This window comes from Monodon monoceros, unplaced genomic scaffold (genome assembly GCF_005190385.1).
Source record: "Monodon monoceros isolate NGI ecotype Baffin Bay Population unplaced genomic scaffold, NGI_Narwhal_1 Super_Scaffold_22, whole genome shotgun sequence".
Taxonomy (NCBI): domain Eukaryota; kingdom Metazoa; phylum Chordata; class Mammalia; order Artiodactyla; family Monodontidae; genus Monodon; species Monodon monoceros.
The window spans coordinates 112822039-112846656 of NW_021703779.1; the positions used below are offsets into that span (position 1 = coordinate 112822039).

General features: G+C 39.4%; 1 protein-coding gene across 1 annotated transcript in view; it reads left to right on the forward strand.

The window, feature by feature from the left end:
- Positions 1-22230, forward strand: part of LOC114905895 (protein FAM122A-like) — a 62898-nt gene extending 40668 nt beyond the window's left edge. Inside the window, exon 10 of the mRNA XM_029240236.1 lies at positions 22137-22230. Within this exon, the coding sequence (XP_029096069.1) occupies positions 22137-22230 (94 nt within the window). The remainder of the gene's footprint in view (positions 1-22136) is intronic.
- Positions 22231-24618: the final 2388 nt, after the last annotated feature.

The window sequence follows — 24618 nt, forward strand, 5'->3', positions numbered from 1 at the left end:
TTTTTTTTTTTTTTTTTTGCGGTACGTGGGCCTCTCACTGTTGTGGCCTCTCCCGTTGCGGAGCACAGGCTCTGGACGCGCAGGCTCAGCGGCCATGGCTCACGGGTCCAGCCGCTCCGCGGCATGTGGGATCCTCCCTGACCGGGGCACGAACCCGTGTCCCCTGCATCAGCAGGCGGACTCTCAACCACTGCGCCACCAGGGAAGCCCTATACTTGGTATATTTGTTTCAGAGAAGCAAAGGAGACAGCGCCAAAAGCAACATCAACTATAAAAAAATTCTGTCCCAATACACATTTGGAAGTACTCAACTAGTACTAAAAAGCAGATAACCAGCAAAATAGCCTTTTCTTTTTCCTTGATAATCATTATATGGCTATAAGAAAAATTTCTTCCTCTAATTTCAGTTTAGTTGATTTTTTGGCATGACTCGTGTTTGGTAACTCTCCATTGAACACAAATGAAAAAGGACACACTTGAAAGTCGCGAACAGCTGGTCTGTGACTCTGTGCTGAGGAAAGAAATATTTTGAAATTACACTATCCAGCAGAGGAACCTAAATATACTTTTCATTTCTAGTCCCGCTTTCCTGAGAAGAAGGGTTTAGTTTGCTTCCTTAGCTAGACATATTAAACTCTGCAGTGGTTTACATCAAGTCTTATTCTTAGATAATCTTTTCATAAGTGTGAGGTCTTTGGAGGGGAAGGTGCTAAGGCTAGCATGTTCGCGCTATCAAGGGAAGTTCAGCTAAAACTCCCTTAAACTTGATTTGGAATACATTTCCATGCCACATTGATTAGCAGAGATTTAAAAAATTTTATAATAGACAAGTCTGTTAAGAGTGTGGGGAAAGTGGTATTTGAATTCACTGTAGTAGATTCCTAATGTCCTTTCTGGAGGAAGTTTGGTAGTATGTATCAAAAGCCTTAAAATGTGTACATCTTTTGGTGGAGCAACTCATAGGAATTTTTCTTAGGGAAAAATATAGGACAGGTTGAAATAGATGTTTACTGTAATGTTCTTTGCCACCGTGAAAAGCCTAATGTTTTTAACAAATGGGGCTGGGGCAACTGAATATCCACGTGCAAAACAATGAAGTTAGATTCCTACCTTATGCCATATGCAAAAATTAACTCAAAATGGATCAACGACCTAAATATTAAGACCTAAAACCATTAAACTTTTAGAAAAAAAAGGGGGTAAATCTTTATGACCTTGGATTTGGCAATGGATTCTTAGCTATAGCACTAAAAGCATGAGCAACAAAAGAAAAAAAATAGATAAATCGAACTTTATAAAAATTAAGAACTTTTGCGCATCAAAGAACATTAACAAGACAGTGAAAAGACAACCTATAGAATAAGAAAAAATATTAGTAAATCATATCTGATAAGGGTTTAATCCAGAATATATACAGAATTCCTAGAACTCAGCAACAAAAAGATAACCCAATCAAAACATGGGCAAAGGACCTCATGAATAGACATTTCTCCAGAGAAGATATACAAATGGTCAATAAGCACATGAAAAGATGTTCAACATCATTAGTTATTAGGGAAATGCGAATAGAAACCACAAAGAGATACCACTTCATACATGAGGATGGCTATAATCAAAAAGATATATGATAGCAAGTGTTGGTGGGGATGCAGAGAAATAGGACCTTTACACATTGCTGGTTGGAATGTAAAATGACACAGCAACTGTGGAAAACAGTTTAGCAGTTCCTCAAAATATTAAACATATAATTATCATATTATCCAATAATTCCACTCCTTGGAAACAAAGACTCAAACAGGTACTTGTATGCCAGTGTTCCTTGCAGCATTATTCATTCACAACAGCCAAAAGGTGCAACTTTTGTCCATCACCAGATGAATGGATAAAAATGTGGTATACCCATACAACAGAATATTATTCAGCCACAAAAAGGAATAAATTTCTGACACATGCTACAACATGGATGAACCTTGCAAACATTATGCTAAGTGAAATAAGCCAGACACGAAAAGATAAATACTGCATGTCGCCACTTACTTAGAATAGACAAATTTGTAGAAACAGAAAGTAGATTACAGGTTACCAGGGGCTGGTGTAAGGGAGAATGGGGAGTTAGTCTTAATGGGTACAGAATATCTGTTTGGAATGATGAAAAACTTTTGGAAATAGATAGTGGGAATGGTACAACATTGTGAATGTAATTAATGCCACTGAATTGTATACTTAAAAATGGTTAAAATGGCAAGTTTTATATAAAAAACAAAAAACGTAGTATTAACACTAAAGGATCAGTTAAGCCAGCACTTATCAGGGTGTTTTATAAAATGTGAATAAGTAAGTGTCCTGAAGAATTAAAGAAGGGAGAGGCCGTGGAGAATCTATGGTCAAGTAAGTTTGGGAAACTCCGTTAATTAATTTCTTTAACATTGTGAAAGCCCAAGAAAGGGGATATGGTATGGAGCATATTTAAACTATGTAACCTAAGTTCTCTTTTTTGAGGGTCATCTTCTGGAATTGATGTTATGTAGAATGCCCTTTGGGAAACACTGGATTAAACAAATTACGGTACATTCATTTCATGGAACTCTCTACACCCATTAAGAATGATGACATGGTCATATATTACTTGATATGGAAAGATGTTTATACTGTATCATAAAGTAAAAAAGCAGTGTGATTAATGGGATCTCATTTTTGTTTTTAAAAGGTATATGCATATATTTTATAGGGATCTATAACAGAAAAAGTTCTTGTAAGGCTATATGCCAAAATGTTTACATCTCTGGGAGATGGGAAGATGCATGATTTTGTTTTCATTTGCATTTCTCTTTGCTTGTCTGTATTTTCAATTTTTTGCACATGGCATATCTGTTACTTGTATAATCAAGAAATAATAGAAGTTAAATATGTTTTAGAAACTCACATGCAGTTATTAATTATGTGAGGGACAGAATAAGAGGATTAGCACTCCCTTACTGCTATTGGATTCTTCACTTACTTCTATTTGAATTTTCACTGAAGGAGAGTCAAAGAGCCTTTCAACTATTGGAAAGTTCTACTCATTCAAAAATTCCCCCAGATATTGAACTAAAATCTGTCTTCCATCCTTTGGTCTTAATTTGTCATAGGGAATGCCACAAAATAGGCAAAGTCTATATCACCTCTCCCATAGATGTAGACTTTCAGATGCTTGGCAACAGCTACCATGTCTAGACAGATCTTTTCTCCTCAAGGTTTCCATTCTAGTATTTTATTCCCTGAGATGGTTTCCAGGCCTTGTTACCATCCTGGCCATCAGCCTCCAGTTTGTCAATATCCTTCAAGTGTGGCACCCTGAAGTGACCACAGCACTCCACACTTGTTTTTCACATTTCATTAAAAGTTCCTTAAAGATTGTGATATTATTAGATCCCTCTGATTAAAAAAGTAATTTCAGAATATTTCCCAGTGTGGTGTGACTGTACTCTTAATCCTACCCTAAGATTATATATGAGAGATACTCAATTATCTATTTTTCCCATCTTTCAATTTCTAAAGCTATATAGATGAATAAAATATTCCAGATCTGTTCCTCATCTGATCTCCTGCATTTATAAAAACCCTAGTGGAATTTTTTACGAAACACTGAAAGGAGAATGAGAGAGCTTCCACACTGATGGGGAGGGCAAGGGATTCCCTATAGTCTGGCCAAGGAATCTGAAGAACCTCTTGTCCTATACCATTTTCTACTCTTTGTCCCAGTTATTTGGTACCAATTTTTAGATAAGGTCAAGCTGCATCCAGATTAATTGGCCTCCTTACTGAGAGGCACCTCACAAGATGACAGTGACAAGCCAGGGTTCATGGTGATGTACTGGAATATCATTTATTGTCATTGATCTGATCCCAGATCTCCCAACCAACCTGGTGTGTATTGGTCTCCTTTCCAGCCTAATGAATCCTTTCCTTTTATTCCTTTTGCCAATCCTTCCACATGGTAGGCACTATTTAAAAGAACCTGGTTAACTGTATATACCAGCTCCGAATAGCATTGGGCCCAATGCCTTCCACATGTTCCTATGTGCTTAGTTTTTTCAAGAGAGTAGTTTCCTAATTGTAGAGACTGCATCTTGGTACACAATTCGCACAGGATACTTAATAGTTACACTTGCTAAGCAGATATAACTTTAAATTTTCAACTTTTGAAGAGTTTTCATTTATGCTATTTTAAAAATCAACTCTGTTGAGATACAATTTCCACACTTACTATAGTTTCACCTATTTTAAGCTTGCAGTCAAGATATAGCCACTTCCATTGTCACAGAAAATGTCCACTGACCCTTTGTAGTTAATCTTCCTCTACTCCTACCACTGGCTCTAGGTTACCACTGATCTCCTTTTCTTCATCACTACAGATTAGATTTCTCTTCTATAGAATTTCATATATATGTATAAAATCATATAGTATATACTCTTTTGTGTCTGGTTGCTTTTGCTTAGAATGTCCTCGAAATCCATTCATGTTGCTTCCTGTATCGGTACTTAATTACTTTTTATTGCTGAGTTGTGTTTCATTGTATGTATATGGTACAATTCACCTTTTGATGGACATTTGGGTTGTTTCCAGTTGGGGGTTATTACAGATAAAGCTGCTATGAATATTTGTGTTTAAGCTTTTGTGTAGATGTGTATTTTAATTTCTCTTAAGTAAATACCTAGTAGGATTGCTATATTATATGGCGAGTGCATGTTTAACTTTATAAGAAATTGCCGATCTGTTTTCCAAAGTAATTTTACCATTTTATATTCACACCAGCAATGCATGTTCATTTATGTGCCTCATGTATGTAGTTTGTTTAAATAATATTTTGATTTTGAAATCCTATTTTTCCAAAGGATTTGTTGTGTTAAATGTTGCTTGAGATAAGAAAGCCATCGATGAAAATGAGGAAATATGTTTAAATATTTATTTTATCAAAAATGCTCATCAGATTATATTTGTTTTCAAAGAATTTACCTTGTAGATCTTGGGTTTTGGTATTTGGCCAAAGGCAATTATTCACTACTGTTTAAAATGATCAGCTAAGGGGAATACTTCCTTCAAAAGATAATCCTATTTGATTTAGAAAATAAACTGATGACTTTCTCCAGAGGCTTAATTCATAGATAAATCATAGTCAGTTCAAGAGAATCTATGGCCTGCTAAAGTCTCAGTGACATACTAAATCTGTTTGTAGGCTCCCAAACTCCCTCACCTACTGGCAGGAGAAGAGTCTGACTTTCATAGGGATTTGCCAGTGTCCTGTTGGTTAGGGGGTTGTGGGTACCTGGAAAACTATGAAGCATGGTATTAGCCTTTGGATCTTGGTGACAAGAAAGAAAGAAAGAAAAAAAAAAGCAAAACAAAATAGTGGATGTACTTGGTCTATTTCATCGTACCCAAGATCCAAGCGTTTAATAGAGCACATGTTACCAAGCAACAAGCTTTGCTAATTTCAGTTTACCAAACAGGAACTCCAGCAGAAGTGCCAGGGTTGTCTGAGTCTTGTCTGGGACTCCTCAAGTGTTGGGCAGGAGAAGGAAGCTATTTGTGTACTAGAAAATGTGGTACCACATTCACCAGGCTATCAACTAAAGGATTTTGCTGTCTCCTTTCCTACATTGTGAAAGCAGGGGTGCTGTACTTGCCTTTAGGGACGTCTATCCCATCATAGATGGTCTGCAACAAACAGATCCAATACTGTTTTCCTTCGTGACATAGGACCCACATAATATCACATTTGAGGACTATTGGGGGTCATTAAGCAGTGCTTGCTCTATGTCAGAGATATAACCCTTCTGCTCCTAGTTTTTCTGTTTCCATGAGAAGCTTTTCTTCAGTCTCCAATTTTCTCTAAGCTATTTAAAAATATTATTATTTACTCCATTCAAAGATTCATCTTCCCTTTAGAAATCAAATATTGAAGGACTGCATTACTATATTATATTGAACTTTTCTTGGTTGTAAGCCTTTCAGGGAACCTGGCTTCATCTGTGTGACTTTATGGGAGTCTCATTATTCAATGATAACTGAAACCAGGAAAAGATATATCTCAGGTTCAGATTCTTAGGTTGAGTGGTTCAAAGTCCCATATTATTTCTTATGAATGAAAGTGGCTTTCTTTTTTAGAAACAAAGCTCACTTCTCGGGAAGTTGAATAGCAGTACTACACTTTCAGAGACTAAGCATGTTAACAGAAACTAGGCACTGTCTCTCTGCTGATATATTATTTATTGTATTTATATTCTGTTTCTTTCCCCAAAGGACTTGAATTAGAGACAACCGAAGTTGATAGCTTGTCTTTAGTTTTGTCCCACCTTGCTTTCTGTTGCCTCTTTCCCTCCAGCTGCCCAAGTGCCAGCCTTCCCTCCCTCTGCTGGTACCTTCCAGGTCTGCCCTCTTCCAAAAGGGGCCAGGGCCGATGCTCCAGAGGTTCATCTTCTTCCCCTCTTCTAATCAAAACTCCCATCCTAGCGAGTCTGTAATCAATTTGGACATTCTGATTAAAGTTCTTCGCAGGAAAATTAAACTGACCAATAAATTTAACTCTGAGGGGAGGTGTTTGTATTTTAAAGCAGTAATCTGTCTCTAACCTCAATCATTGGATTTTGTGGGGTTGGTAGTCAGGGGACGATGTAGCTGGGAGCTTCTGTTCCCTTCCTGTCCCCTCTCCAAGTCTCCCCCAAGCATGACATGGAGTAAGCAGAAGCCATGGGCCCTTCTCTCCTATATTGACTTTTCTAAAAAATAAAAATAAATAAAATTTTAAAACTTTTTAAAAAAGTTTATATTTTATAATACATACTCATAGAAAAATTGGAAAAGTCAAAGAACTACAAGATTAAAAATTTACTAATAGTCTTAACTCCCAAAGATAATCAACAATATTTTGATGTACTTCCTTCCAGTCTTTTCTTCTATGCATATTTTTGAAATATTTTTGTGATCATGCTGTATATATAATTTTATGTGTTTTGTTTTACTTATTTAAAATCTTAAAAGTTTTTTATATTATTATAAACTCTGACTAGAAACTATAAGTATATAATTTCTCCAATTATACCCTCATTTGGGGGCATTTAGGTTATTTTCCTTTTTTATTTATTTATTTGTTTTAAAATTTTTTTGCAGTATGTGGGCCTCTCACTGTTGTGGCCTCTCCCGTTGCGGAGCACAGGCTCCAGACGCGCAGGCTCAACGGCCATGGCTCACGGGCGCAGCCGCTCCGTGGCATGTGGGATCTTCCCGGACCGGGGCGCGAACCCATGTCCCCTGCATCGGCAGGCGGACTCTCAACCACTGCGCCACCAGGGAAGCCCTATTTTCCTTTTTTAAAGAAATGAACTATAATTGACCTACAACACTATGTTAGTTCTCTGTGACTCATTTATTTTGTAACTGAAGGTTTGTACCTCTTAGTCTCCCTCACCGATTTTACTCATCCTCCCAACTCACCTTCCCCTCGGGCAAACCACCTGTTTGTTCTCTGTATCTATGACTCTATTTCTGTTTTGTTATGATTGATTGTTCATTTCTTTTTTAGATTCCACATCTAAGTGAAGTCATACGGTAGTCTTTCTCTATCTGACTTATTTCACTTAGCACAATACCCTCTAGGTCCATCCATGTTGTCGTAAATGGCAAGATTTCATTCTTTTTTAGTTAAAAAAATTTTTTTAATATTTTTATTGGAGTATAATTGCTTTACAATGTTTTGCTAGTTTCTGCTGTTAGTTTCACAACAAAGTGAATCAGCTATATGTATACATATATCCCCATATCCCCTCCCTCTTGAGCCTCCCTCCCGCCCTCCCTATCCCACCCCTCTAGGTGGTCACAAAGCACCGAGCTGATCTCCCTGTGCTATGCAGCAGCTTATAGCTGAGTAATATTCCATTGTGTATATATGTACCACATCTTCTTTATCTGTTCATCTGTCGATGGACATATAGGTTGCTTCTATGTCCGGGCTATTGTAAGTAGTGCTGCAGTGAACATTGTGGTACATGACTCTTTTTGAATTATGGTTTTCTCAGGGTATATGCCCAGTAGTGGGATTGCTGGGTCGTATGGTAGTTCTATTTTTAGATTTTTAAGGAAACTCCATACTGTTCTCCATAGTGGCTGTATCAGTTTACATTCCCACCAACAGTGCAAGAGTTCCCTTTTCTCCACACCCTCTCCAGCATTTATTGTTTGTAGATTTTCTGATGATGCCCATTCTAACTGGTGTGAGGTGATACCTCATTGTGGTTTTGATTTGCATTTCCCTGGTGGTTAGTGCTGTTGAGCATCTTTTCATGTACCTGTTGGCCTTCTGTATGTCTTCTTTAGAAAAATGTCTATTCAGATCCTGTGCCCATTTTTAAATCAGGTTGTTTGGGGTTTTTTTGATGTTGAATTGTATGAGTTCTTTGTATATTTTGGGTATTAACCCCTTATCAGATATATCATATGCAAATATCTTCTCCTATTCATTAGGCAGCTTTTCGTTTTGCTGATAGTTTACTTCACTGTACAAATCTTTTTCGTTTGATGTAGTCCCGTTTGTTTAATTTTGCTTTTGTTTCCCTTGCCTGAGGAGACATATCTGAGAAAATATTGCTAAGACCGAAGTCAACAGCATACGCCTATGTTTTCTTCTAAGAGTTTTATGGTTTCAGATCTTACATTTAAGTCTTTAATCCACTTTGAGTTTATTTTTATATATGGTGTGAGAAAGTAGTCAGTCTGGTTTGATTCTTTTGCATGTAACTATTCAATTTTCCCAACACCATTTATTGAAGAGGCTGTCTTTTCCCCATTGTATATTCTTACCTACTTTGTCATAGATTAATTGACCATATATGTGTAGGTTTATTTCTGGGCTCTCTATTCTACTCCATTGATCTACGTGTATGTTTTTGTGCCAGTATCATACTGTTTTGATTATTTAAGCTTTGTACTGTAGTGTGAAAGCAAGGAGTGTCGTACCTTCAGCTTTGTTCTTCTTTCTCAAAATTATTTTGGGTATTTGGGGTCTTTTGTGTTTCCATACAAATTTTAGAATAATTTGTTCTAGTTCTGTGAAAAATGTCATTAGTATTTTGATAGAGATTGCATTGAATCTGTAGATTGCCTTGGAGAGAGTGGTCATTTTAACAATATTAATTCTTCCAACCCATGAACACGGTATATCTTTCCATCTGTTTGTGTCATCTTCAGTTTCTTTCATCAGTGTCTCATAGTTTTCTGAGTATAGGTCTTTCACCTCCTTGGTTAGATTTATTCCTAGAATTTTATTCTTTTTGATGCAATTATAAATGGGATGGTTTTCTTAATTTCTCTTTCTGATAATTCATTGTTAGTGCATAGCCATGCAACAGATTTCTGTGTATTAATTTTATATCCTGCAACTTTACTGAATTCATTTATTAGTTCTAATAGTTTTTTGGTGGTGTCTTTAGGATATTCTGTAGTATCATGTCATCTGCAAACAGTGGCAGTTTTACTTCTTCCTCTCCAAATTGGATTCCTTTTATTTATTTTTCTTGTCTGATGGCTGTGGCTAGGACTTCCAATACTATGTTGAGCAAAAGTGGTGAGAGTGGTCATCCTTGTCTTATTCCTGATCTTAGAGGAAATGCTTCTAGCTTTTCATCATTGAGTATGATGTTAGCTGTGGGTTTGTCATATACGGCTCTTATTATGTTGAGGTATGTTCCCTCTGTACTCACTTTGTTGAGAATTTTTATCATGAATGGATGTTGAATTGTGTCAAAAGCTTTTTCTGCATCTACTGAGATGATCATATGATTTCTATTCTTCAGTTTGTTAATGTGGTCTATCACTTTGATTGATTGATTTGTGGATATAGAACCATCCTTGCAACCCTGGGATTAACCCCACTTGATCATGGTGTATGACCCTTTTGATGTGTTGTTGGATTCAGTTTGCTAATATTTTGTTGAGGATTTTTGCATCTATGTTCATTGGTGACCTGTAATTGGCCTGTAATTCTCTTTTTCTGGTAGTGTCTTTGTCTGATGTTGGTATCAGGGTGATGCTGGCCTCGTAGAATGAGTTCAGAGGTGTTTCTTCCTCTTCAACTTTTGGAATAGTTTGAGAAAGATAGGTGTTAAATCTATATCCTCATTATTGTCCCCATTTATTTAGGAGGAAACTGAGGCTTGGGAGAGTTAATCACTTGCCCAAATTTCCTCCTAAAAAATGGGAACTATAATCGTACCTACAGCATAGAATTACTGAGAAGATAAAATTAATTATCTGCTGCATGTAAAATGCTAAGCTACCTGGCAAATAATAAGCACACAATTTTAAATGTGCTGGTTGTTACTGTTCTTATTTACTAGCTGGTCTCTGTAATGAAGGGAAGAGGCCAGTCCTAGTGTCATCCAGTACCCTCTTCTAGGCCCTCATGGCATGCAATACTGGGTTTCCATTTATGCTGGTGTTATAAAACTTCATTTAAAACAAATTTAATTCGTGAATGGTAAGTTGATTTAAAGAAATCATTAGGTATCAAGTATCAGGTGGTATGTGGATATGGCACAGTGATGATGAACATATATGAATGCCTACCTCAGTGATTCCTCATTACTAGAATAAGTTTAAACTCTGCAATGGGGCAGCCACTCTATTTAATATTGCTCTGTGCAATATTAATATTAATTATTAATATTTAATAACCATATATTATAATATTACAATAATATAATAATTCTGCTCCCAGCACTCCTGATCCCCTTTAGCCTGCTCTACCTTCCCTTTTCTCTTTTCACCTTCTAACACTGTCTGTAGTTTACTTATTACTTTTATTGTTTGTATCTCTTCACTAGAATGTAATCTCCCCCAGGGCAGGAATCGTTTTCTGATTTTGTTCACTAAGTGGATAAAGTGCCTAAAACAGTGCATGGCCTGTAATAGATAGTCACTAAATATTTAGTGACTGACTAAATGAATAAATGTGGCATTCACAGTCCTTTATAATCTGGTCCCAATTTATTTACAGCCTCACCTCTTGTCCTTCTCCCCTCTGTGTGTCACTGATACTAGCAGTTTCCCATGCACACCATTTGCTCCCCCATCTCTGTGCATTTACTCATACTCTTTCCTTTGCCCTGAAAAAAATAATCATGGATCCATGCAAATATTTAGTTATAAGAATGTTCTTCACAGTCTGGGTTTGTATCAGTGAAAAATTTGAAAACAGGCTCAATATTCATCAATAAGGGATAAGTTAGAGAACTCATGGTAACTTCCACTTGAGGAAGGGCAATTTGACAATATCTATGAAAACTACAAATGTGCAGAGCTTTTGAACCGGCAGTTATGCTTTAAGGAGTTTATCCCACAGATACACTTGCTCATGTACCAAATGAATATGTGCTGGTGTCACTGCAGGGCTTTAGTCACTCCTATTAGACACAACACTGACAGAACTCATTACATTATTATGTAGAGCTATATTTATTGACGTTGGAAGATCGTAATAGCTAACATTAATTCAACTTGCCATGTGTCAGGCACTGTGATAAGTGTTTTTATATATTTTTATCTCATTGAATCCTCATAACAGCCCTGCAAGATGGTTACTACAATAGTCCTCATTTTACACAGGAGGAAATGGACTCAGGAATGTTAATTTACTTAACCAGGATCAGACAACTAATAAATAGCAAAGCTAAGATGTCTGAAATATAGTATGACAGCACTTTGTGTACTATGATCCACTTTTGTAAGAAAACAATACATATAGGCATGTAAATGAATATATGTGCATATAAAATGATTGGAAAGAAATACACCAAAATATTAACAGTTACATGGTGGGATTGTGGGTGGTTTTTATTTTCTTCTTTTTACTTATCATTATTTTCTGAGTTTTCTGTTAAATTTTGGGGCTGACTTAGAAGGAAGAAGTGAAGCCAGGAGGCATGAATTACTTGTGTAATTTTAAAGATGACTAAACTTTCAAAGTTTGTTGGTAGTGTGGAACAGTGGCACCAATAGGGGGGAAGTGTTTTTAGGCTGAGAGGGCAAACCTAGCAGGGAGGGAGAGCTTGCCCAAAGGGAAAAAGGATGGTCCCTGGGGCCACGTGCAGGAGAATACAATAGGACTTAGTGTCAAGGGCACAGGTGGAAGAGGAAGCCTTGAGGAGGAAGTCCCTTGTTCTCTTGAGGCTGAGGGATGGGGGATGAGCAGGCATAGGCGAAAATGCGGAGATCCAAGGAAGGGCGAGGTAAAGAGCTGAGAGAATCAGGGGAGTTCCTGCTTGGTGACCTGTGTCCTGTCATTGAAACCCAAGGCTAGGCCCTCAACTGAGGGGTCGGGGTGAGAGTGGGGAAAGGGACCTGAAGAGAGGGAGAGGATTTGGAACAATCACTGAGAGAAATTTGATACGATATATAAAAGGACTGCCTCGCAGCCCTTGGGGCCCCGCTGAGGCTGACTGGCCTGGCTTTGTAGCAGAGCCAATCTCATGACCTTCTCCAGCAATAGTTAGCAGGCTGGGACTGGGGGATGGAGAGAATGGGTGGTGGGGTTTTCACAGGGCCGAGGATTGGCAGAGCAGGTACGACAGAAGGTCATGGGGAGAGTGAGTCCAGGGATGAACACTAGCGTGGCTAAGACAGCTGATCATGGGGCCAGCTTGGAAAGAGGAAAGGAAGCCGGCAGTCTATGATGACCTCTGGGCAAGGAAAGGGGAGGAAGAACAGGCCGGTGGTCGTGTGGCCAGAGTGGTAGCGAGAGACCCATAGGAGGCTGAGGCCAGAGAGGCGTTTCTGAGTTTGATATGTTGAAATGGTCCCCTACAGGGCCCTTGGAGGAAGTGGAAAGGTGCAGCAAGAAAACTGCGTGTGATAAAAGGGTGAAGACAGCATTAAAATAACTCCTACCTGATTGAGGGCAATTTGGCAATATCTATCAAAATTACAAGTTCATGTTCCTTTTCATCCAGCAATTCAGCCTTGAGGCTTTTCTCTTACAGATATAAACACTTACTTGCTTTGATGCAAGATGAATGCATAAGGTGAGTCATTGCAACACTGTCTATAGCAGCAACAGATTGGAAACAGCCTAAAAGTCCACCAATAGTGATTTGATTAGTTAAATAAATTGTGGTTCTTAAATGGAATGCTAGGTAGCTGGAAAAAAGAGGGAGCTCTTTATGTGCTGATATGGAATGATCTCTAAAATATTTTGTTAGTTGGGAGAAGCAAGGTAAAAATCAGTGGGAATAGTTTGCAATCTCTTTGCTAACATATGCGTAAAACGTCTCTGGAAGGATACATAAAAAGCTGTTAATGTCGGTTGCCTCTGAGGAAAGAGAGCTGTTGTCCTTTCGCTTTGTACGTTTCTTTTTGTTGTTGTTGTTGTTTTTGCTTTATGGAAGTGTAATTACAAAATAAAAATTGTATATATTAAAGGTATGCAACAGGATGTATCTTTTGAATTTTGAGCCACATGAATATATTACTTTACTGAGAAAATTAAGTAAAAACATTATAATACATATGTATATATAATATGAATCTCTTTTATAGGTATTAAATCATTTATTTAAAAGCACAAAAAAAAACCCCACCAGAGATTTGCTTCAAATTAGTTTGCCAGGGTAATGGGTGGGGACTTGGATGAAATGAAGTTGATTATGTGTCAGTAATCGCTGAAGCTGGGTGATGGGTATATGGGAGTTCATTTGCTTTTGAAACATGAAATTGCATTTTTGTGGGTCAAAAATTGTCACATTTTGGCAGTTTAATGTTGCTTAAGCCAATGCTGTTCTCATTGTTTTTATAAATTTTCCATAATATAAAAGTTTTCAAAGAAAGGAAAAAAATGAGCTCCCACCAGGCCCTTGGTAGGAACATTCACGTACTTTCTCATCCTGGCTCTTATATCTAATAATTGAGTGGAAATTCCCATTCCCCCATTGACTTCTGAAACAGCAGTACTGCCTTGCTGATTTCCCTTCATTGTGGAACCCAGCACTGTTCTCAGGATTTTTCCTATTAACAACAACCTCTCCCCATCCTGTTGTGTGTTAATTGGGTACTACCTTATCCTTATTGCTGGTAAAGCTCATCCTGTTCTTGAGAAATCACTTCTTTTGTTTCTTATGATCACTTAATGTCCTCTTCCTGCCTCACGGTCTATTATTAGCAATCCTAGCTAATTTGGGGCCATGCCCTTATCCAGGCTACTTCTATTGATATTTATCAATCTAGGGGCTGATGTCTCTAGGACATTCAGTTTTCGCACCACAAAGTTCATCCTAAGTCATCAGTAAGCACACCTGTGTTCAACCTTTCAGCTTCAGGTGTTTTTGCTTATGCCTGCACTTCTTATGTTACCTCGGAGGCTACGGTGATTTTGGCCTGGCCCCTGACACCTGCTAATCCAGGCCTTGTTGTCTGTCCTCAGGAGGCACCTCTTGTCTATAACCCACAGTCTGTTGGTCAGCTCTGCTTGCATGTCCTATTGGCACCCCAAACTTAATTAGTTCCCCCAACATTAAGCTTCTCCTTTACCTCGTCTGTAAAGAGCCTTCTGCAACCCCCTCACCCTAGGAGGTCTGGGTTTAGCACACCTCCTCGGTGCCATCCTTTATCACACTGAATTGTGCTGGCCTGTTTTTTGTCCTGCCAGCCCCAGACCATGAGCTTCTGGGTTAAAGATAGAGACCATGTCTTGTTCTTCCTTGAATATCATACCTAGCACAGCATCAGGCACTATGGTTAAATGCTCAAAATAATATATTTTTAAAATTTTAATTCAAGATATTTTCAACTTACAGAAGATCAAATGCAAAGATAGTAAAAAGAAATTTCACATACTCTTGATGAAGATTTATCTGTCGTTAGCATCTTATTACATTTACCATTGTCTCTCTATGCGCGCGCATACGCACGCACACATGCACACACACACACATTTTTTTCTAAAACACTTGAGAGTAAGTTGCGGACATCCTGTCCTATTGCTATTCTATTGATTTGATCTTCTCCCTTTTTTCCTAATGAGTCTGGCTAATGGTTCATCAATTTTGTTTATCTTCTCAAAGAGCTAGCTTTTAGTTTTATTGATCTTTGCTATCTTTCCTTCATTTCTTTTTCATTTATTTCTGATCTGATCTTTATGCTTCCTTTCCTTTTGCTAACTTTGGGGTTTTTTGTTCTTCTTTCTCTAATTGCTTTAGGTGTAAGGTCAGGTTGTTTATTTGAGATTTTTCTTGTTTCTTGAGATAGAATTGTATTGCTATACTGACTTTAATTTTACTTGAGGTACATAATATTCGTCAAAAATTATATTTGCTCTAAAGGTGGGCCTTATCACATGGACAGTTTTACTATAACAATGTATCAGGGAAGTAAAGAATTCAGTATGTTACTTTCATATCTTTGAAATGGAATGTTGATGCACCTGAAAAATATAATACTGTAAGTCAACTATACCTCAATTAAAATATAAGATTTTTTAAAAAAGAAAGTGAAAAATAAACCAAAGCCAAACAAAACAGAAATGAAATGTTGATGTTCCTTTATGCCCATTTCTGGGTCTCCATCAGTAGTATCACTGAGGCAGCTGGGAAGGCACCATTTAGCCTAACCAGTAGGGACTCATTAACAGTGTACTCAACCCGATGCTAGGTACAGGGGGAGAAGCTCCCTCAAGGAGCTTCCAGTCTAGTGGGTGATGTGGCCACACTGAAAACAATGAGCAGAGCAAAGAGAAGGCTAACATTTGCTAGGCACCTACTAGGTGCCAGACACTTTACAAACCCTGTAAGGCAGGTATTATCCCCATTTGCCCCATCTGCAAACTGAGGGGCAGAAAAGTTAAGACAACTTGCCCAAGATCACACAAATAATAAGCAGTAGAACTAGGATTTGAACCCAGGCCCCTATGATTCAAAATAAGAGAATAATATGAGACAGCTTATAGTCATGTGCTCTGGGTCAGATGAGATGGATTGAAGAAGTTTCAGAGAGATGCATGGAATCTACGAAGGCCAAGCTGGGGCCTCTGGCAGATAGAGTGTGTCAGGAAGCTGACAGCCCGTGGCAGGTGCTCCCATCCCAAACCCCTTTATAACCTGCCCGTTACAACCACCTGTTCCCACTGAAGGGCTCAGGCTCTGTCCACCTCCGCTTCTGATGTACTTGGGGAGGTGGGGAAGGAAGCTGGTTCACATTTCTACATTTGACTCGAAGGGCCCCCTCTCTGAGGCTAGTTGAACTGTTTACCTTTCAAGTGCCTGACCTCCTGGGGCAATTTCTCTATGCTTCTCAACACCAGAAGCACAGAGGAGCTGAGAAGAGCCTCTCTGCTTTACCAGAGGACCCCAGACCCTCCTGACCTGTCTTCTCCCTCCTGCCCACCCTTATGCTTCTATTCACATGCAAGGCATGACAGGAATTTAACATGTTTCTGCTTTTTTTCCATTTCAGAGAGAAGAGCTGGCTTAGTCAGACCTAGAACCTCCCCGTCTGTGTCTGCTCAAGGCATTACCAACCGAATAGCTCCATCTGAAACGTCAGACCTGTAGATTAAAATTAAAAAGGGGAAGATGCAGTCTCTGACAATTTGTTCCCAATGAAGAAATTAAGATGGAAAAGGAAAAGTTTGTTCCTAAGTCTGTAGTTCTAATCCTCAAGAGTGAAGGAGTTATGGTGTGTGGGGTAGGGTTCTCTTAAAAGAAAAATTGTGTAAATGAAGTGTTTTGTAGGGCACTTAAAAGAAATGCAGGATGGTGCTTGATGTTTCTTAACTTTTTATTTTGAAATAATTGTAGACTCATAGGAAGTTCCCCTTCACTCCATCTCCCCCAGTGATCACATTGCACATAATTATAGTACCATATAAAGGCCATGAAGTTGACATAGGTACAATGTGTGTGTATAGTTCTACACCATTTTATTACATGTATAGATTTGTGGAACCACCACCGCAATCAAGACACAAAAGTATTCTGTCACCACAAAGATCTCCCTGGTGTGCCCCTTTATAGTCACACCTACCCCGTCCCCCTCCACCATCCCTAACCTCTGGTAACCATTAATTTGTTCTCCATCTCTATAATTTTGTACTTTAAAAAGTACAGTTTCCGTAAGAAAATGGGTTGGCACCTCTAGTTTTCACAGAATTTCAGGCCTGAAGGAGTAACTTCTCCAGCCCAGTCTCCCATCCCATGCCCAAATTCTGCCTACGACATCTCCTCCAAGTGTCCAGCCAGCCCCTATGACATGCAAACCAGAACGTTCTCCAGGATTTTAGGAGTGTTGAGTTATTTGATATAAATATTTATACCGAGGACATTGTTTCCTTCCGTAAATTTATTCAGTAGTTAGCAAAACTCTTACCTTTAGATTAAATATTACAAAATGCCCTCTCACCTGCTGATTTTTCCCATCACACACTGTCCTGGCCCAAACAAACATCTCCTTTTTCCATTCCTTTTACGTAATGAGAGGGATGAGATGCGGGAAGCCTGGGAGGCTCACAGAAAATTCCAGAAATCCCTTCCTTAACTACAGATTAGTCTGGCTCCCAGCAGTTGGGGCCTTTCAAATGTATGTGGTTCATGTGTGGAATTTATTTCTTGGGCTGATTGTGTGTTATCTACATGGTATCTACAAGGGTCATTCTGTTAGATAATCCGAACTGGAGCCCAACTCCCCAGGACTCCCTTGTGGGGAAGAGAGCTTTACGGGGCACCCTATAGCCCGTTGTAGGAACATCAGAAAATAATGACTCAAAGTCATGGTAAAACTGGAAGGGGCTAGCAGAAGTGAAGCTATGGGGGTTCCCCCACCTCCTCTCCCCTGGACTATTTTGAAATCTTTTCACGAACTTAACTCGCTCTTCACGTCACGAAGAGCGCTGTGCTCTCCACAGCTGGATAGCAGCACATATACAGATCCAGACTCAGACCCACTAGGACGTGCCCTTTAGAATAAATTCGAACTAATGGTTCCCTCCATAGCCAGCCCCAGAAGTAGAGGTGGGGAAGGCATCTGACTTTGGCCCAGGAGACACTGCAGTCTACTGAATGCCCTCTTCTTGAAGTTGGAACAACAGTGCCCCAGCTCCCTACTTTCTGAGTAGGGGCCCCTGCCTTCCAGAATATTCCTGACTTCCCCTTAGGTGGGGAGAGTATGAGCAGTGAGGAAAGGAAGGACAGAATGCAGCTAGCTTTGTGCCCCACCCCAAGTGCCATTCCTCTGGGTCCACAGCACAGCTTACAACCCAAAGGCCTTCAGTACTCGTGTCTCAGTGTCTTCCCCCTCACCAAATGACCCATGGGTGTAACTTGTAATTTCCAAAGTGAAAAGGTATTTCCAACTAATTTAATAATCCTGGCATGTTCTCAGCTGCCTTAGTTTTTTCAGGGGATAGTTTTGTGGCTACTCTTGTGCTACCTTTTTCTTCAACCTGTGTTAAGTGGAAAGAAGAGAGGGCCGGCTCACCATCAGGATGCTGATCTAGGCTGTGCCCCTTCCTTGCTGGAGGGCAATTAACTTCAACTGTCAGAGCCTCTGTTTCCTCATCTTCACAAGAGGGATCAATAATAACTGCCCTCCTAACCTTACAAAGGTGGTCATTTAGATAAATAGATCTTAGAAATGTCTTTGTGAGATTTTCAGAGGGAAAATATAGTGATCAAAATATTCAAATACAGTATTAAAATACTATTTAAAATCTCCTTCAATGTGTAGAAAAACATTCTTAAGATAACTTTCATAAGACATCCATTTTACCTTAGGTGGCTTTATTTGGGCCTCTTTTGACTCAATTCTTAGTATTGTTCATTATATTTTTTAGCATGAGGGCAAGGTTGGCCATAAAATGTTATGAAATCTATTAGAATGTGGGATTAAAAAAAAAAGAATGTGGGATAAAGTGATCCAAATAGGTATTTACAAGGCAGAGATGATACACTAGGAATTTGATTTCATGCACGTAGACTATTAGCTTTGTTGAGCCAGTGGGTTTACTGTTTTTCAGTAGGAATACTGTTTTACAACAGCAGGCTGTGTCCAGGTCATTTGGTTGTAAAGTAGAAAGTCAATCATAAGCCCTGCGGCCCCCTCTCACCAGGCCAGTTTGCGTGCCTCTTCACCTAGTCTTTTTTTGTTGAGGACAGATTGCCCTGAACTAGATCCCTGGGGCTTTGAACTGAGAACTTCATCAGGTTTCTGCTAGAGGCTAATTAATCATCAGATCAGCTCATTGCAAAAGCAAGCAGCCATGCTGATCCCCTGAGTCATTAGTGCAGCAGAAAGAGTAGGAAACGGCCTAATCTCCTGCTAGGATTAGAGGGAGAAGTTCCTAAGATCTAATGAGTTTCTGCTAAAGTTGGGGTGTGCTCCCAGAATTATGCTTTTTCTCTACCTTTTCCTGTAATATTCCTTTCAAAATGCTACCCAGAACACAAAGGGTCCTATTGCATTGCCCAACAGTGCTCAGCCATTTCAGGCTCCCTTCTCAGTATAAGCAGAGCTATAGGTTAAAACTGCCCAGCTGGTTGGAAAGTGAAACCTGCCTTTCCTGCCTATATGATGTCAAACTGGCCTGACGGATTTTTAGAAATGCATTTACCAGTTATGTGAGTCTATAGCACATCTTCTCTCTGTTCTGGGAAAGCATATGGTTTGCAGTTTGGTTCATATTTGGGTCAACAGATACTGTCAAGGGGGACTAACTTTGATAATTGCTCCAGTTTTTTTTCCTGACCTCTGACCGCTCTGAAATATTTAGCTGCCTACACGATTCCATAATAACTGGTTGAAAAGTGAAAAAGTCTTTCAGTGGAGCAAGTGATTGCGTGCATAATAGCAAACTGTTTGGTTTTCTGTTGTTGCTGTCATCGTCGCTGTCGTCGTCGCTGTCGTCATCATCTGCCAGGATGACTGGTTGGTCCTCTGTTGTGCAAACACATACTACCATCTCCTTTTCTTTTTCCACTGAGTTAACCCAAAAGTGAGCCCCCTAGCTGGGAGGCAGCATGCTCTAAGCGGTAAAATCATAAGCTCTGAAGCCGGACAAATCTAAGTTTAGCTGTGGAGACCTTGAAAAGGCCAAATAATATCTCTGAGCTTTAGTTATCTCATCTATAAATTGGGCATGATAGTATCTGCCTTGAGGAGTTGTTGCAGGGTTGTTAGGATGCTATTTTAAGTGTCTACCCTGGACCAGGGAGTCGGTGCTTCTTAACTTTCAAGTCACATACAGATCACCTGGGGGATCTTGCTAAACTGCTGACCCTGATTCAGTAGGTCTGAGATGGGGCTGGAGAGTCTTCACTGCCGGTAAGCTCCAGGTGATGCCCATGTTGCTGGTCCACCGACCACACTTGGAGTAGCAAGGTCTAGATAACATTTGCAAAGTACCTAGCACAGTTAGTGCTTAATATATGGTCACTCCAAAATAATTCAATCACTCACTTAACTGAGAAGAAATCCTTTTTCCACAAAAGTAATACCAGTCCGCCTATAGCTCCATTCTCATAGCCTTTGCAAAATACCTCATTGGGATTGGCCATGGTTGGTCATTTCTGAAAGCAGGCGATGGGTAAATGGGAGGGGTTCATTATACTATTCTCTCTGCTTCTGTACATGTTTATCATTATCCATAACAAGGTTTTTAAGTTAAAAAGGATTTTTAGGGCAGTGATACTATTCTATATGATACTATCTATGTGATACTAAAATGGTTGATACATGGCATTATGCATTTGTCCAAACCCACAGAACATACGACAAGAGTGAATCCTATTGTAAGCTATGGACTTTGCTTGATAATAATGTGTCAGTGTAGGTTCCTCCATTATAATAAATGCACCTCTGTGGGATGTGGATGGTGCAGGAGGCTATGCACGTGTTGGAGGTTAGGACAGGGGTATATGAGAAGTCTCCGTAATTTTTGCTCAATTTTGCTGTGAACCCAAAACTGCTCTAAATAATAAAGTCTATTAAGAAAAGCCCATAAACAAACAGCCTGCAAAGAGTAGAAGACACAGGTAACCTAGTACAGTGATTAGCTCCAAAAACATGTTCATTAGGGGAGAGAGGGAGCTTTTGTTTCAATTTCCCCAAATAAATCCATTCCTAACCTCGTCTGCCATGACTTGTGATTGTGCAAAAGTAATTTACCCATCCACCCCAGGGTTTAGCACGTTTTTTCCCCTTAACATTATCACAGTTCACACTTCATTTTGTCAAGAGAGGTTTTGCATTGTTTTTCTCTGCCTTGGTGGACTAAAATCTGTCTATATCCTCGTGAAATCGTTTCATTTATTCTTTTCACTGTATTGAATGAGGGCTTTCCCCCATCCTGAACGGCCCAGCTTGTGTGTTCATTAAGTCAGTGATTCACAAAGCAATCTCCCAGCTAATTGGAAAATGCATTTAGTGAGCTGGACGTTCCCCCTCATCATCTTCCTTGAACTGGGCCCCATTTTTATTAGGTACTGAGCTGACATAGCTCAGGGTGGGTGCCACTTTAATTTTTTGGACATATTTAGATTAAGTAAGTGACAGGGGCAAATTAGAAACTAAATGAACAAAATAAAGGAAACAACCAGCTTGAGTTTAGTCCAGTATCCTAACTGATTCTTCTTTTTTTCTGCCTATGGCTTACTTCAAGGGTCTTTGATGTGGTAACCGGACAAGGTCTCATCCCAGTGGCCCGTAGCTGGGTCAACTCTTTGTTATTTTGTTTGGTATTTAATCCTGGAGAGTAATGTTCTGCTCTGGTATGTTGTTTAATCGCTTCAAGATTACAGGTGTAGCAAATATTTTCCTAATGAAATAATCCGTAACTTGACATTCTGCTGCTGGGATAATACAGTGACACTCCCTCCACTTGAATCTCCTAGAGCAGCTACACGGTCCCAAGCACTCCCCTACCTGCAATTTCCTTTAGGTCTATTTTAAATTGTTCCTTTTAGGCCTGTTCTCTCAAAATGTCAGGGCTTTAGGTGCTACTTGAAATCTTCAATCTCTTTTGTAATAACAAAGTTTTGAAACCTCAGAGTTCTGTTTCCATGTTCATGTTGAAACCCTGTAGGTGTCTCCTCAGCTGTTGCTGTTTAGTCTTTCTACTTAATAGTTCGGTGAATGAAAACATCGAGGAGACACTCGTTTCCAGAATCCCTACTAGAAACCTGAAGCTTTACACGCTGACTTTGTACAACTCCTTCTGAAGTGAATTCGGGTGGCAGAACTGTGCAGGCCTAACGATTTCGAGGCAGCAGAAACACCTACAGTGACAGATAATTACAACTATTGCCATGCCTCTTGCTGTGCGTTTCCTGTCTGCTAGCTGCCTTCGAGATGAATCATATTCACTTGCACGATGACAACTTCTTTACCATGTCCCTGATCAAATTCTGTAATGCCGGTGGCCCCTTGGCAAGCTTGGCTCTTTCCTCACTAGCCGGTGTTCAGCCCCTTTAATCATGGCAGAAAAAAAGTTTTCTTCACGGTAGACAGGAAATAACGGCACACACAATCACAGTCTCAAATATCTCCCTGGAAATCGTTTCAGAACAACTCACCTCACCTCGTGGCACATTTATCCTCGCCTTTTCTTGTGAACCCCGCTACTCTTTGTGTGTGAATCAGCCCACCGTCTAAGACCAGTTCAGGCCTCTCCAGCTCCTACAGAACTTGTGGGGTGTGCCAGGCACTTCAGCACTGAATTGGATCAAAGGCTATTTGAGGTGCCACCACACACTCAAATGTGGACTGTAAATCCACACAGTGCAGACACACAGCGTATGATCACTTGCCGGTCACCCAGTTCTTGTTGATTATATCGTGTCAAAATGCGGCAGGTTTGAATTAAAGGGGAGAACTTAAGTGAGTTGAATAGAGTAATCTCTAAAAGGGAAAAATCCAACCGTTTTATGATTCTGGGGATCTACTTTGAAAACTCATTTGGGGGCGGTCCTTTTACAAAACTGGGAAGTTACACGCTGAGGAGGGGAGTATAACTACTGCCCAGGGGAGACGTTGGTTATGAATTTAGTCTTTCATATGAAATACTGTTACTGAGTCATCAAGAATTAACCCCTTCCAAGATTTGAAGGAATTAATTCTCCCTTTCTGTTGTCTAGCACCTTGATGGTTTCATCTTTTTACATTTAAATTTTTGATCCATTTGGAGTTATCCCGGTGGAATGCATCAATCCAACTTCAATTTTTTTTTCTAGATGGCCATCCAGTTTTCATGCCATTTATTGACCAGTATATTTTTTTCTCCACTGTTTGCAGATGACACCTTTATCTAAATTCCTGGGTATATTTGGGTCTATTTCTGTACTCCAATTCTTTTCCATTGGTTTGTTCACAGGCCAATGGCACATTATTGAAATTATTGGAGTTATATAGAAGTTTTAATTTCTGGAAAAATTTCTCCCTTTACTCTTCAAGTTTTCCTGGCTATGCTATTTCTTCATATGAACTCTAGAGTCAACCTGTCTAGGTGAAAAACAAAAATACCAAAACTTTGTGGTATTCTTTTTGGGATCATGTTAAATTTACATAACTTAGAAAGATAGGAAATCTTTATGATGTTAAGACTACACATCCAAGAACATCCCAGATGTCTTTCCATTTGTTCAGGTCTAGTTTTGTGTTTCCCAGGAGTGTTTTAGTTTCCCTTATAAACGTTTCGGGACTTTAAGTTTAAACCTAGGTTTTTTTAATTTAATTTTTTTGCTATTGTAAATGGACTGTTCTCTATATCTTCTAACTGGTGTTTGTATGCATGTGTGTATCTATGATTTGTTACCTTGGAGTGGGGTTTTCTAACTATGATTCAAAATCCAGAAGTCATAAAAGATTCATAAATTCAACGACTCCAGAATAAGTTTTGCATGGTAAAGACACCATAAGCAAAGTCAAAGAAAAATGATAAACTGAAAGGAAATATTTGCAACTCATATCACAAAGAGCTCCTACAGCCAATAAGGAAAAAAACCACCCACCCACCAGAAAGCAGGGGGTGTGGGACCAAAGATGTGAATAACCTCTATGAAAAGATGGTCAACCTCACTTTTAAGTTAATAAAAATTAAAACTACACGGATATACCATTTCTCAGCTATCAGGCAAAACACATAGCTAATGAGACTGTGGAATGCACTCTCATGCGTTACTGGTAGAACTAGTCAGGAACTGGTAAAATGAATTATGCAGCTGTAATAAGAAGGAGGATACTGTTTACTGATATAGAAAGTTCTTCCTGGATATAGCGTTAAGTAGAAAAAAGCTAGGTGCAGTACAGTATGTAGAACATGTTACCATTTATATATAAAAGCATTAAAATAAGAATATATATTTGGAGAAACAAACGAAGTATATATAAACTCATAAAAGTGGTCACTTGTGGGCTTCCCTGGTGGCGCAGTGGTTGAGAGTCCACCTGCCGATGCAGGGGACGCAGGTTCGTGCCCCGGTCCGGGAAGATCCCACATGCCACAGAGCGGCTGGGCCCGTGAGCCGTGGCTGCTGAGCCTGCGCGTCCGGAGCCTGTGCTCCGCAACGGGAGAGGCCACAACAGTGAGAGGCCCGCGTACCGCAACAAAA